This window comes from Dunckerocampus dactyliophorus, chromosome 5, assembly GCF_027744805.1.
Source record: "Dunckerocampus dactyliophorus isolate RoL2022-P2 chromosome 5, RoL_Ddac_1.1, whole genome shotgun sequence".
NCBI lineage: Eukaryota > Metazoa > Chordata > Actinopteri > Syngnathiformes > Syngnathidae > Dunckerocampus > Dunckerocampus dactyliophorus.
The window spans coordinates 13,069,698-13,083,443 of NC_072823.1; the positions used below are offsets into that span (position 1 = coordinate 13,069,698).

At 40.6% G+C, this 13,746-nt stretch overlaps 1 protein-coding gene across 2 annotated transcripts in view; it reads left to right on the top strand.

Annotated features, from left to right (window-relative positions):
- Positions 1-686: 686 nt before the first annotated feature.
- The window catches only part of cmip (c-Maf inducing protein), a 51,338-nt gene continuing 38,278 nt past the window's right edge, over positions 687-13,746 (top strand). Inside the window, exon 1 of one of the 2 annotated variants that reach the window (XR_008570361.1) lies at positions 687-1,679. Coding sequence is in view for 1 of the 2 variants with exons in the window: in XM_054775779.1 (XP_054631754.1) it covers positions 1,362-1,679 (318 nt within the window). In the remaining variant the exon portion in view is untranslated. The remainder of the gene's footprint in view (positions 1,680-13,746) is intronic. The other variant, XM_054775779.1, reaches the window with a different exon arrangement.

Below are 13,746 nucleotides of genomic sequence, written 5' to 3' on the forward strand. Positions count from 1 at the left end.
ATTAAATGAATTTGTCCCTGGTTCATGTGTTACCAATCTAAGTATAGTCAAAACTGAATCAAAAATTCTGTTCTGTTCAACTATTATTACTGCTGTGAAAAAACATGTTTCAATAATAATTGTTATTCAAGTTAATAGTCATTAATTGTCCATCTATCCATACATCCATCTTCTTCTTATCCATGGTCAGGTCGGGGGGGTAACTCGAGCTGAACCCAAAACTGATATAACTACAATCAGTGTCCAAAATGTCCCATAAAAAGGTGTAATATCTCAAGCTTCACATTCCTCAGTGTTATTAGGCTAGCTCAGTTCTTCTCAGATAGTGGGGCGGCCCCAGGGCAGGCGTGGTGAAGTGTTATGGTGTGACCTGTGAGTAAACTTAACTTGAAGATTGTTTTAAGTTGTTGCAGCTGTTGTCTTAGCTCATTTCATTGATGTACTTTAAAAATCGGGTGAAAGTTGTGCTACCATTTTTCCATTGAAACACCACTGTTCTTAATCAAATATATGTAAATAAGGTCCTCCCTGTTGTGTTGTCCTAGTGAACAATGCTGGTTTGCATGATGGACATTAGGACCATAACGATTGGTGGACTGGAGGCCCTCCTTCGCTTATCTCCGCGCAGGGAGATGTGTAGGCAAGGAGGCGTGTGCAGCCTTCGGCAGGCAGACAGTCAAGCGCAAAAGACACAAGGCTCATCCGCTCGCCTCTCCATTGACGTCAGTCCAGTATCACATGAACCAGCAGCGGCCAATCGGCGAGGCGCTGCTGGAGAGAGCTGGCTCCTTTACAGCAAGATAGGGGGGGGGAAATACGGAATAGAAGGAAACCGAGCGACTGATCCTGTAATGAGCACAAAACCCTATAGAGGAAGCGAGACAAGCCGCAACTCGGGGTCTGTTTCATTTTTACCCATCTTTCTGCGTCTTTCTGGCGGTGGATTATTCGTTTTGGCACCGAGGCGGCGGACGGAAGGGATAAGGCCATGGCCCTAACATATTGAGTAGCTCCCTGGTAAGAGGAGGGGAGACGCGACGCGCACGGCGACGCAATTCATGGAGCATTGTACGGGGAGGAAAATGGTGGATTGTTTACAGTGTATCATAAAAACCGTTCCTCGTGTGGATATCCTGCCATAAAACTACTCGAAGGCTCCTTTAGCGCCTGCCTCGGCCTCGTCTCCAGTAATTAGTCGCGTTCTAGCACCACTAGGTAGGTAGATACCCCCTCCCCCAGCTCGATCAGAGCCACCTTAGACATTGTTCATTTTTTTTTATATCTATACTGTACATGTAGGTGTCTTGCGTCAAGCAATCACCCCCCCTCCTCATTTAGGACAACTGTTGGATTACTAAATTATGGATTTCAACAGCACCGGCGGTGGCAACGAACTGCACAACAACCAGTTTTATCAGTGCGAGGAGAGTAAGCCTTTACTCGGGGACATGTCGGAGGGGAATAATAACGCCAAAGTGGGTGCAGGGCCGTGTAAACGGAGCCTGCAACACTGCAGCAGCAGCGGGATGCGCTACAAGCTGCTCCACGAGGGGGACATCCAGGTGTGCGTGGTCAAACACCCACGCACCTTCCTCAGCAAGATCCTCACCTCCAAGTTCCTGCGGAGATGGGAGCCGCATCACCTCACACTCACGGACAGCAGCCTGACCTCGGCCACCGTGAGACGCTTTGATATTGCCCCCTTCACTCCCTGTGTGCGTGTGCGTGCGTGTGTGTTATATGCTATATAATATGCTGCGTCTCACATTCCACAGGCAGCTTGGGTGTTTGTCTTTTCTTGCCTGGACGCAGTAGATGAGCACCGTGATTACTGTCTTGGCGTGTGTTTGACGCAGTTTGGACGAAAGCAGAGTGTCAGCATGTTGATAATAGTGACATTGTTTTTGACAGGGGACTTCCATCAACGCACTTCATGTGCAACACACCTCCATACACCCGACCTGCAACTCTTAAATAATTCCTCTTTGTAATGATCAGCTTGTCTTGTGATACAAACCACTTTACCTGACACGGCCCTTAAGGATCCCACAACCCACAAAAACATGCACCCATACAAAATCGTCATTGGTGTACTTTTAGGGATACAGTAGCTTGCTACTTGGCCAGTGGGTACCTTACATTTTTTGTCTCCTTGCATGTGCATGAGAAAGGATTCAATTGTGTTCTGTTCGGTATTCAAGACTTTAGTATAGACCAGAGGTCCTCAAGCACCTGGTATTGGCCCGTGGACGGGGCCGAATCAGGCTGTATAAGAATTTCAGAAGCAAAAAAAAGAAGACATAGTTTTGTAAATAATTACATCAAATTTAAAGTAAATGCATAGTAATTTTGGAAATAAGAGCATTTATTTTATTTGAAAAATAGTATACAAAGAAATGAATTTTACTCTGACGTCACAATCAATCGATCAAATGTGAGTAAAAACACGAAGGAACTTTCTTGTGTCGCTTTTTTGTCATTTTTTTAATGTCACAAACAAGACAGAGCTGCCTGTGAGTGCTTTTCGATGGGGGAGGGGGACCCACAGCAGCACTTGTTGAGAAGAGCGATACATGCTTTCATGTCAGTCTCCAAAACTTCCCAGTAACACCAGAAAAAGTCGCTGAATACTCGCGAAGTACGTTTAACGACGAAGCCACGAGGTTGCCAACACCAATCCTTCCTGCTACTTTTTCTTACTGTTTGGAAGACCAGATGCGTATGTGTATGCGATACTTACCACCACCTACTGTACGGTGCTGTAACGACAAGCTGCATTCACAGGCAAGTCCCATTTATGATGTGTTAATAAGCGAGAGTGAACAAGTAACGCCAAATCTATTTGTGGCGGGCGGTGGCAAATAAATTAATGTAGCATCCATTCACTTGACCACTTATCCTCGTCAGGGTCAAGGGGAAGCAAACTTGGGGGCCATTTACATGAGAGCATCTTAGCTGAAAACAGCTGTTTACATTACAGGGGCTGAAAATGACAAACGGGCCTCAAAGTGGAGGTTTGTGAAATTGACAGCATTTTCCCATAACCACTTCACGGACATGGATATTTTCACAAATGCACATTTCCCTCACTCCGGTGATAAAAACAAAAAAACAACCAAAAAACGGCATCAACACCAGTGGAGTTAAAAAAAATCGTTAGAGCATTATAATGGCTCTATACTGTATTCATCAATACATCAGATATTACATGTAGGATGATCTATACATTGTCTTTAAAGTCAGCGCTCATTTACACAGAGCCTAGGAAGCCTGTGCATGTAACAAGTCCCACACGCGTCTGCCGCTTTACAAGATATCAGCACTCGTGAGTCAATAACTTCATTACTCGTGTGTTAAATAAGTTTTAAAAACATGACCGTTTTCTGAAAGCCCTGTTTTTAAGTACAAAAAGCAAAATTTGGGGCACGAGGGGCCGAAATGCATTAAAAATATCCATGTTTGTGTGAAGTAGCCTAAAAAAGTAACATTGCAAACCACTGAGCGGCCACATGTAGGATTGTTGATCCATGAAGAGTATGCATGCTCTTCCAGTCTGTCTGCAGGTCCAGTTGATCAGCAAGCCTGTCTCCTCATGATGTTATGATACTAACAGGCCTTCCTGTTTGTTGTCATGCTGCTATTTTACTCAGCTGGATAGGAACTCAGTGGAGTACAGACCTGTAGCTAATAAAGCTGATAATCTTCTTAATCAATATTTATTCTTTATACACCGAGAAGTAAAGAAAAATACGACCATGGTCATGTATTACCACCAAAATGTTTTTTCCTTGGCCCATGAGGTCATAATGGAAATTATACAATATTATATATTGTTTCCATTGTCCAAAACAACATTATTAGCCACATAGTGATGCCACAGTTTATTTAGAGTTAGCAAAACATTCATCCATTCATATATTTTTTTATACTGCTTAGTAGGGGTGTCACGACATTTTGCGGGATTAAAAAGTGACAAGATTTCCCGTTTGGAGAAAAGCTGTCTCATGAGAACAGGGCAGCCAGAAGCCAGTAAGACTGTGAACTATGGCATCACGACTACTATGGAAGTGGCATGTGTGAGGCACGATTGGAACTGTACATTAAGTGCTTTATGCACACTATAAACCTTGCAGTCCAGCCTACTTCGGTGTTCCCAGTGTCAGCATTAGCGAGGGACATCAATTCCACAACTTTACATAGTGAAAGATGACATATTAATGGAAATATTGCACCATTATGATATGTATTATTATTATATATTATCATAACAGTGGTTTATTTGGTCTCCAAAATATTTTTGTGGGACAATTAACATTTCAAAACGCACTTTATTGTTTTGTGACTTTTAAATATAAAAGTTTGTTTGGCCAGATATAATTTTCATTGTACTTTTCCTAAAATTAATGTTGAAATCTCGTCACGTCTCGTCTCGTGAGTTAGGTGTCTTGTAACACCCCTGCAGCTACCCTGTTTAGGGTTGCAGAAAGCTTGAGTCTATCCGTGACTTACAAAAACGTTGACTACACACTGGACTGTCAGCCAATTACAGGACGTCTAGCCCTGTCTGCAAACGTTTGCAAACCATTTCCAAGAGTTGATAAATCCTGAAACGGCTTTGCAGCATCTCCATTTGGACTACAAAACTGCTACTTCTTAAAAACGATGACACCACAATCCCTGTTTCGCTCCATTGTGGAGTAGACACCACTAAATAAATAATTTTATTGGGATTCTGCGTCCATCTTCTGCTATTTTACCACTGCCAGCCAGTCTCTGTCATTGTAAGACGCATGCAAAATGATCGCCCTACACCAGGCTCCCAACTACAAGTCTTTTCTATAGTTCTCCTTCATGGCATTATGACGGCTTTGTTTTGTGTCAATAAAACCTGAACCTGCTTCTAATTCTCTCTATTAGAAGGTACATTAGGCAGTATTTACAGGAGATTGTTTCGGATATGCACAAAATGCGTACGTCATACGTTTCGATTGACACGACTGCCAGTCAACATGTTCTTTTGATAAAGCAATTCATTTTTCGCTAATCCACAATTGATCTGGTTACCGCTGGTTAACGCTGTTGTGGCCGTTGTGCTCGTCATTTAAGGTTTAAGGTTTATCATCTGTGGTAGGATTGTACAGCGCTACATAGAGGCTGGTGTTTGTACTTTGGAGTCGTTTTAGTGTGAGCAGTATTTCCAGATACGATACCATGTTGACGGATACCTTTTCCAAAACGGAAAGAGAAAACAACTTCTCGTTTTGTTTTTGTGTGGATCGGGCCATGGAAACAAATAGCCATTCACTCGAACACACACAATCGCGGCGTATGACTTGCTGCACATAAACTCACCACTTATTAAAACAGTTTTCCTTGCATTACAATAAGAGTAATGCAAGTACACTTCAGTAGTCTAATGGCAAAATAATAAAAGCCATTATTTCCCTTTCTGTTTTGATCAACATATTTGACATTTTCCTCAAAACGAAGCTCACTGTTTTATCAACACACCTTGTTGGAGGCTTCTTGGATGCCTGCCTATCTCATGCATGGATGGAGGGTTAAATTGCATCCTGTTAAATTTGAACATGTGAATAAGACCCTGTGAGCTTACCATACCTTTTTTTTGAGGGGATAAGAGGTCCATAAGTAATGAATAATACACATGAAATTGTAGATGTTTGATGTTTGTTCATGCTGTGTCTCATGCAAATCAAATGTGCACTTTTTGCCGGTACAACATTTACATGTGCCTTTGCCTCAGCTTGTTTTGTATAATGTGGTAATGACAATTTTGTGCCGACTAGTTATTATTACCTGTATATTCAGAAAGTCATACAAAACTATGCAAATTGTAGTCAGTTGGTCAACTGTAGTTGACATAGTAAAACAGTAAAAAGTAGGCTATATACAATTTCTAGGATTATGCAAAAAAAAAAAAAAAAAATTCTATGAAACTTTGTATGGCTGGAGGAAGGAGGAACACATTTTCTTCTAGGAGATTTAGGGCTGGGTATCATGGCCATTTTCATAAATTGATTTAATTTCACCTCATAAGGTTCTAAATTACCCCAGGGGTCAATACTGGGACCAAAACTGTTCAATCTATACATAAACAACATCTGTAGAGTCACAAAAGACTTAAAGCTAGTATTATTTGTAGACGATACAACCGCATACTGTTCTGGACATAGCACACAAGAACTAATAAAAAAAATAAATCAGAGGAATTAACTATACTAAAAAGATGGTTTGATAATAATAGATGATCCCTGAACCTAAGTAAAACTAAAATAATGCAAATAAAAAAAAAATCACAGAGGAATTAACAATACTAAAAAGATGGTTTGATAATAATAGACGATCCCTCAACCTAAGTAAAACTAAAATAATGCTATTTGGTAATTGCAAAAAGGATACACGTGCAAATACAAATTGACGGCGTAGATAGATAAAATATACACTCACCAAAAATATAAACAGAACATTTTTGTTTTTGCTCCCATTTTAGTGAGCACTTTTCCTTTGCTAAGATAATCCATCCCACCTCACAGGTGTGCCATTTCAAAATGCTGATTAGACACCATGATTAGTGCACAGGTGTGCCTTAGACTGCTCACAATAAAAGGCCACTCTGAAATATGCAGTTTTGTTTTATTGAGGGATTGGGGTTCTGGGGACTCAGAAAACCAGTCAGTATCAGGTATGACCACCAACACATCTCCTTTGCATAGAGTTGATCAGGTTGTCAATTGTGGCCTGTAGAATGTTGGTCCACTCCTCTTCAATGGCTGTGCGAAGTTGCTGGATATTGGCGGGAACTGATACACGCTGTCGTATACGCTGATCCGGAGCATCCCAAACATGCTCAATGGGTGACATTTCCAGTGAGTACAGTATGCTGGCCATCCAAGAACTGGGACGTTTGTGTACAGATCCTTGCAACATGGGGCCGTGCATTATCCTGCTGCAACATGAGGTGATGGATGTACTGCCAAATTCTCTGAAAGGCCTTTGGAGACGGCGTATGGTAGAGAAATTAACATTCAATACACGAGCAACAGCTCTGGTTGACATTCCTGCTGTCAGCATGCCACTTGCACGCTCCCTCAAATCTTGCGACATCTGTGGCATTGTGCTGTGTGATAAAACTGCACATTTCCGAGTGGCCTTTTATTGTGGGCAGTCTATGGCACACCTGTGCACTAATCATGGTGTCTAATCAGCAAAGGAGAAGTGCTCAGTATCACAGATTTAGACAGATTTGTGAACAATATTTAGGAGAAATGGTGATATTGTATATGGAAAAAGTGTTGCGTTTATATTTTTGTTGAGTGTACATAAAGTGGCAATACTGAGTAAGGTAAATAATAACCTGTTACCCAAAAACATAAAACAATTCTTCTCAACAAGAGAGGAGAAATATGATCTTAGGGAAAAATTAAACCTAAAACACTCATATGCATGGACAACACTGAAAACCTTGAGCATTTTTGTATGTGGATTCAAGTTGTGGAGCGGACTGGGTAAGGAACTCAAACAATGCACTAAAATGAGGGATTTCAAGAAGCAGTACAAGCAGTTGATGTTTATAAAGTACAAGGGAGAAGACTGAACCACTGTGTACTGGCACAGATACTGATACTGGCATAAAAACGTGATAACGGACAACATCGGTATCAGTTTTTTTTCCCTTCAATAAAAGCCGATACAGAGCTTTTAGCGCCAAGGTCGCAAATTTACAGCACTGCTGAACTTGCTGTATCATGAAGTTAATACTGTGCTTCTCACAAGTCTGTGACAATATTTAAATAGAGTAACAACAAAGCTCACAATGAATTTACCAGCTCCATAGAAACCGCGGGGTTGGGGGTTTACCATTCCACACACTAGTCTTGCAGTGTTTTTAAAGAAAGAGCTAAAAAAAAACCCATCACACAGCAACATAATAGGTAGATAACAACAGACAAGACATTACCAATGAGTAATGCAGAATAACCGACAACTATGTGAGCGCTAAACGTGTAACTTAGAGCCTATTTACAACAACAGTGCAGCAAAGCATGCTGGGAAACAGGAAGCGCTGCTGTCAAAACCATATACATAGACGCCGCTTCGTTGAGCCATACGTAAGCGTCGCCGCCGTATTGGATGTGGCAAGGCTGCGCTGTAAGTGAATACAAGGAAATGTCCATCATAAAACGCCTTTCTACAAAGAAATTTAAGTTAATGCCTCTCGTTTATACATTCACACACGCACTAATACACTTGGGAAACCGTTAGGCACCAAAAAAAATGTATTTGATCTTCTCAGATGGCTAAGATAAGAACTTTATTGATCTAACACAGTAGTAGTTCACATTACATCAGCTATAGAGCACAAAGTAGTGCCGAAAAACCATACACTATATACAGTATATATATGTATATATGTGTGTATATATATATATATATATATATATATATATATATATATATATATATATAGTAGTTTAATGCAATAAAATAACTATGTAAAATAAGAACATCACAACAACAGCGTTTACTAGCGTGCTAACAAAGTAGCAAGGAGCAGGAGTGATGTCAGCCGTGTGGCAGTAAAAAGATGTTGCAGCTGAGTGCAAAACTTGTCATGCACAAGTTTCCCTCGGTGACCGAGAACTGGGGAAGTTTAATACGACCAACCTCGTCGCGAATATGAAGCAGCATCACACAGGAAACTCCCGCGGGACGGCAAAAAGTCGAGCAGTCCAGGGTGTACCCTGCCTCTCGACTAAAGTCAGCCGGGATAGGCCCCAGCATACCCCTGCGACCCTAATGAGAATAAGCGGCATAGAAAATGGATGTATGGATGATTCATGTGGATATTGGCTCAATATCAGTATTGGCAGATGTTCAAGGCTGCAATATCAGTGTCGTATCGGAGGTGAAGAAGTTGTAGCAGGACACCCCTGGTTACAAACCAGCAAAAGAGTGTACTCAAGCTCTGTCTTCCTAGCACTATAAGAATCGATCGATATTGCAAAATGTTTATAAAATCGACCTATAATTGATTTTTTTTTTTTACCCAGCTCTTGTTAATATTCTGATATGCCGTTTTTGTATTGTGTCAAAAGTTATACTGGTATTATTGAGCATGCTGTGATGTGGCACAGCCCGAGTAAGCCGGAGTTCTTTGATTGACTCTACGGCATTCATGGAATATCCACTCGACTAAATCATACAGTAATGGTACCGCATGTCTGTCATCCTCTTGGAACCAGGAAGGAGCTTCTTAACTAATAAACAGTTGGCAAACAAACACAAGTGCAATGCTCCATGGTTGTTTTTCTTACCTTTGTTATTAACCACTCAGCCTTAGCGAAAGTCTGCACTCTACTGGGTGTGCCACTGTTTTAGCATGGTGCTCTTTTAATAATAACACACTATGCTGCCTAGTAGGTGCAGACCCCCAACTTTTTCCATATACAGTATTAACAAATCAAGAATATTCCCAACCGTGGTTAAAACTGATTTGTAGATTTGGAGTATTTTCCTGAAACATTCTAGAACGATTCCTTCATGTGGTAATATGTGAATGGGTGCAGGGAACAGTAACATGTATCTCATGTAAATATGTTAATATGTTGATGTAAATGTTGGTACAATATAAAGGTTTTAATGACCAGTGAATTAAGAAAAAAAAGACTAGTTAAGGGCAGACTACTGAGGGCAGGAGGAGAATGTAGGCGGCATGGCTCAGGTGGTAGAGTTGTCGTCTCCCAACCTGATGGTCGCGGGTTCGATCCTGTGATTGTGTCGAAGTATCCTTGGGCAAGATACTGAATCCCCTGATGCTGCGTCATCAGTGGGTAGATTTGCTAGCAGTGTCAAAGTGCTTTGTGTGTCTTCGAGGTGGAAAAGTGCTTTACAAGTGAAAGACCCTTTGCCATAGCCCTAAATAATGACAAAAAATTAAGTTTGAGTGTGAATGATATTGTACAACATAAATATTTACAATACAATCAGGTTGTTAGCGTCATGACCTGAGAAAAAAAACTTTATGGCTTTATTGTGAAGAAGGAAAATTGTAAAAATGCAAGCTTGGCAAGCACGCGGAAGGATCATGTCCGTGGGGTGTAACGTATAATAAATATCATATATACATGCTGCTTTGCCAGAACCAAAGAGGATTTTTTTCCCATGAAAGTTAAAAGTGAAACAGTTAAAACAGGAGGGCGCCGGGCAAAATATCTCAGTTTCTCGGTGAAAATTGGGGCGGGAGGGGTTGAAAGGTATGGTAACGGGAGGCAGGAAATACTTTTTATAATCTACTGCTGGCTGATGTGGTAGTGGTGGATGTGTTTATGTTGTTCAGAGCAGGAACCTGCTGAAAAACAGCATGTATGCTGAGTAAGGCCCGAATGTTTTTTTTTAATCTTGTTTTTAAAAAAGCTAAATAAATAAATAAATAAATCAACTTATTACTAACAGACAGTATTTTCAGTCTATTTTAATTCAGATGTGAATACAGAAAGGACGTTTTGGTGTTAAAATACTGCAGTATGATATTCTTCGAACCCCAAGTGTTTTATTACTGATCAATTCAGACATTATGCCTCTATTTAATGACAAATTTCCACAAAATCCAATAAAGACAATGACAATTACCACCCTGTTGGGGGGGGTCTGCTTCTAAAGTAACTAAAGTACAATTTAAATGTAGCCAGTCATACATAAAACACAAATAGCTCACCTCTCCTTTCTTTTAAAGTACTGTAACTCTGATTGGATGAAAGTTGGAAACCCCTCTTGTGCCACTTATTAAGCGGGTAGGTTTTTATTTTATACATAAACATTAACAGTACTTATTTCAGCTTCTGTAGCATGGACTTGTGTCATTGCATTGTTGGTGTAAACAGTCCACCTCCATGCGTTTTAAAAAGCAGCTTTTAACCAAATTAACTAAATAGTTATTTGTAATGAGAGCAAACGTACAGAATTTTTCTTAAAGACGAATGGTAGGAAGAGAGAAGGACGTGGAAGAGCATTTGTGGAGGTCAGACATACTCACACGTACGTATTCTTCAAGAACAGAGGGATTTGTTCGTTTTATCGAAATGGTAGGAACTAGACCGAAGTTAATGTTGTTCAGGACATTTCGTATGTGAGCAGTGTTTCCCCAAATATTATATGGAGGACCGCAACACTCTATCTGTGTTGATAGGCTCTAGGGAGACGGGTGGGCTGTGGGGGTAGATGATGTCCAATTTGCACAATTGGCCATGACAAAACTCCAGAGTGGAGATTTTCAAATACTTTGACTCTGTGTTTATCTGTGGACGGGTAAAACTGAGCTCTTTGTTTGTGTCATAGAAGCGTGCAACAATATCTCATGTTTTTAAACCTTATTTGACAACAGAAGCTAAAGTTATTGACTTACGAGGGTTTTTTTTTTTTTTTTTCATTTTGTTCAGCGATAGACTTGTGTGGGTGTACGTTATAAAACACACAGGCGATTTCTGATTGTAATGGTAATGTACATGTCATTTTACACCTAATATCTCACTATGTTAATGAACTGATGCGTTATAATGCGTGAACAAGTCAAGTGTGGTGTGTAACGGATACTGTGTACGTTAAGTAAACCTCACTCTCCAAGAGCCGTTCTAGTCAGTGGGTTGGGAGACTGGGCTTTTAGCCTACAGGCTAGCATGCTCGGCTCTCAGTCAGCGGGGATGTGTGGTTGCAGGATTGAGGCCAGGCATGTGAAGGGCTGAATACATGGGATGACCAATGTTATACGAATTAGGTATGTTCAGAAGCAGCGTTATGATGCCATCTACTACAAGCTAAAACAGACAGTCCTAAGGTAGCGCCAAACCTATCTGTGGCGGTCCAAATGTATTTGTGGCAGCCCACCACAATAAATGAATGTATGGGAAACACTGACATGGTCGTGCATTGCATTTACAACAATTCTCCCGCCATGTCTTAATGTGACATATCTTTATTATATTTATTGAATGTCGACCTGCATAAGCGAGTGTGCTGTTGGTTTTTGTGGATTATTTTGGAGTCTTCCTATTTTTAAGGGTAAATTTACATCATAATGACAAATTGAAAAGGGACTTTAGTTTCTGTTTTAGGTGCTCTCCACACGGAAATGTTTTCAGGTCAAAACGGGAAAGTATTTTATCGTTTCAGCCTTTCGTCCACATGGAAACGGCGTTCTGGGTGCCCTGAAATGGTATGTTTTGAAAACGGCTTCCAGAGTGGGAAAATCTGAAAACGCCGGCTTGTCATTTCCGTGTAGACAAGCGAACTGTTGCTTTAAGAAAACGATGACGTCGCCACCTCGTCGCCATCACATGACCAGAAGTGAGCGTTGATGACAAGCCAACATATCTGAACATTTCGACTTGCATGACTCACCGCAGTCAACATTCTCTTGATATTTTTTGTCTTATACTTCAGAATGATTCGCAGAAGTAATTCCACTTCGTCGTAAATCTAGACGAGCCCTGGAAAGCGGACGACGACAGACTTATGTGCATGTGTACTTTTTTCTTCTATAGTTTGGTGTGTCACATGGTTTTGTCTGTGTCTGTTTACAGCGCCACATGTAGGTGTGCCTTGTGTATTACATTGTTTTCACCCAGTGATCCGTTCCCGTCTGGATGCAACTACTGTAGTTTTATTTTACTGTACAGTAACTTGCTTCAGATTCCCTCACCTTTTTTCTGTACAGTTGAGACTCACTGCATACACTAGCCTACCTCCCCTTCCCTTGTTCAACAAATCAGCAGTCAGAACACTGTCTAGATGCATTCACGGACTCGCGGTGAGTCGGATATTTCACATTCGTTTTGAAAATGCACATTTCCCCTACTTCCGTGTTTAAAAAAAAAATCGCAGAGCTCGGCGAAGGGAGCCGCAACAAAGAGGCTGAACTTCCACATGCAGCTCCGGAGCCGCGGGTTGCTGACCCCTGGGCTATAACATATCAGAATGAGTGTGTTTAACAGAATGAACTGCAAAGCAACATGGACTGACACTGTTGTGCCACCATCTCAAGCACAAAGTCAGTTGCATGTAAAAGGTGCCATATTGTATACTAAAACCGTGATTTAGTGTACAAACCACTATTTTTTTTACTGTTACTATTGACAACCATAGTGTCATTTTGTTTGTTTACTGGCAACTATGTTTTGGAAAATGGGTCTTGAAAATGGAGGACAAGTGCATGGGTGTTCAGTACTGGCATGTACCGAAAATAGTACAACAACCAAAACAACAATGGTGGAACACAGCAACGCAGTACTGTTCGTGCTTATAAAGCTCTCCAGCAAAGTGTACGTTTACTACACTACTTCTGTAAGTATTTACTGTATTCTCATAAAAATATCAGAGCATCTATACTCCCAATTAAAAAATAAACAAGAAATGAAATGAATATCTATCTATCAATCTATCATAATAAATTAAACAAACAAAAAAAAAAAACAATGAAAATAAAATGCAAAAATTGCATCAGTCCATCCATGCATTTTCTATGCCACTCAGGTCACAAAGTCAGCCTATCCCAGCTGACTTTGGGCAAGAGGTGGGCGCCAGTCAATCACAGGCAAAAATTGCACCTCAATAAAAATCACAATCATAACCAAAAACAAGAAAAAATAGACCTCTGTGAAGAAAAAAAACACTCCAATAAAAATCACACACAACAATAAAAACAATAAATAAAATGGAGTATCAAGTCTCTCA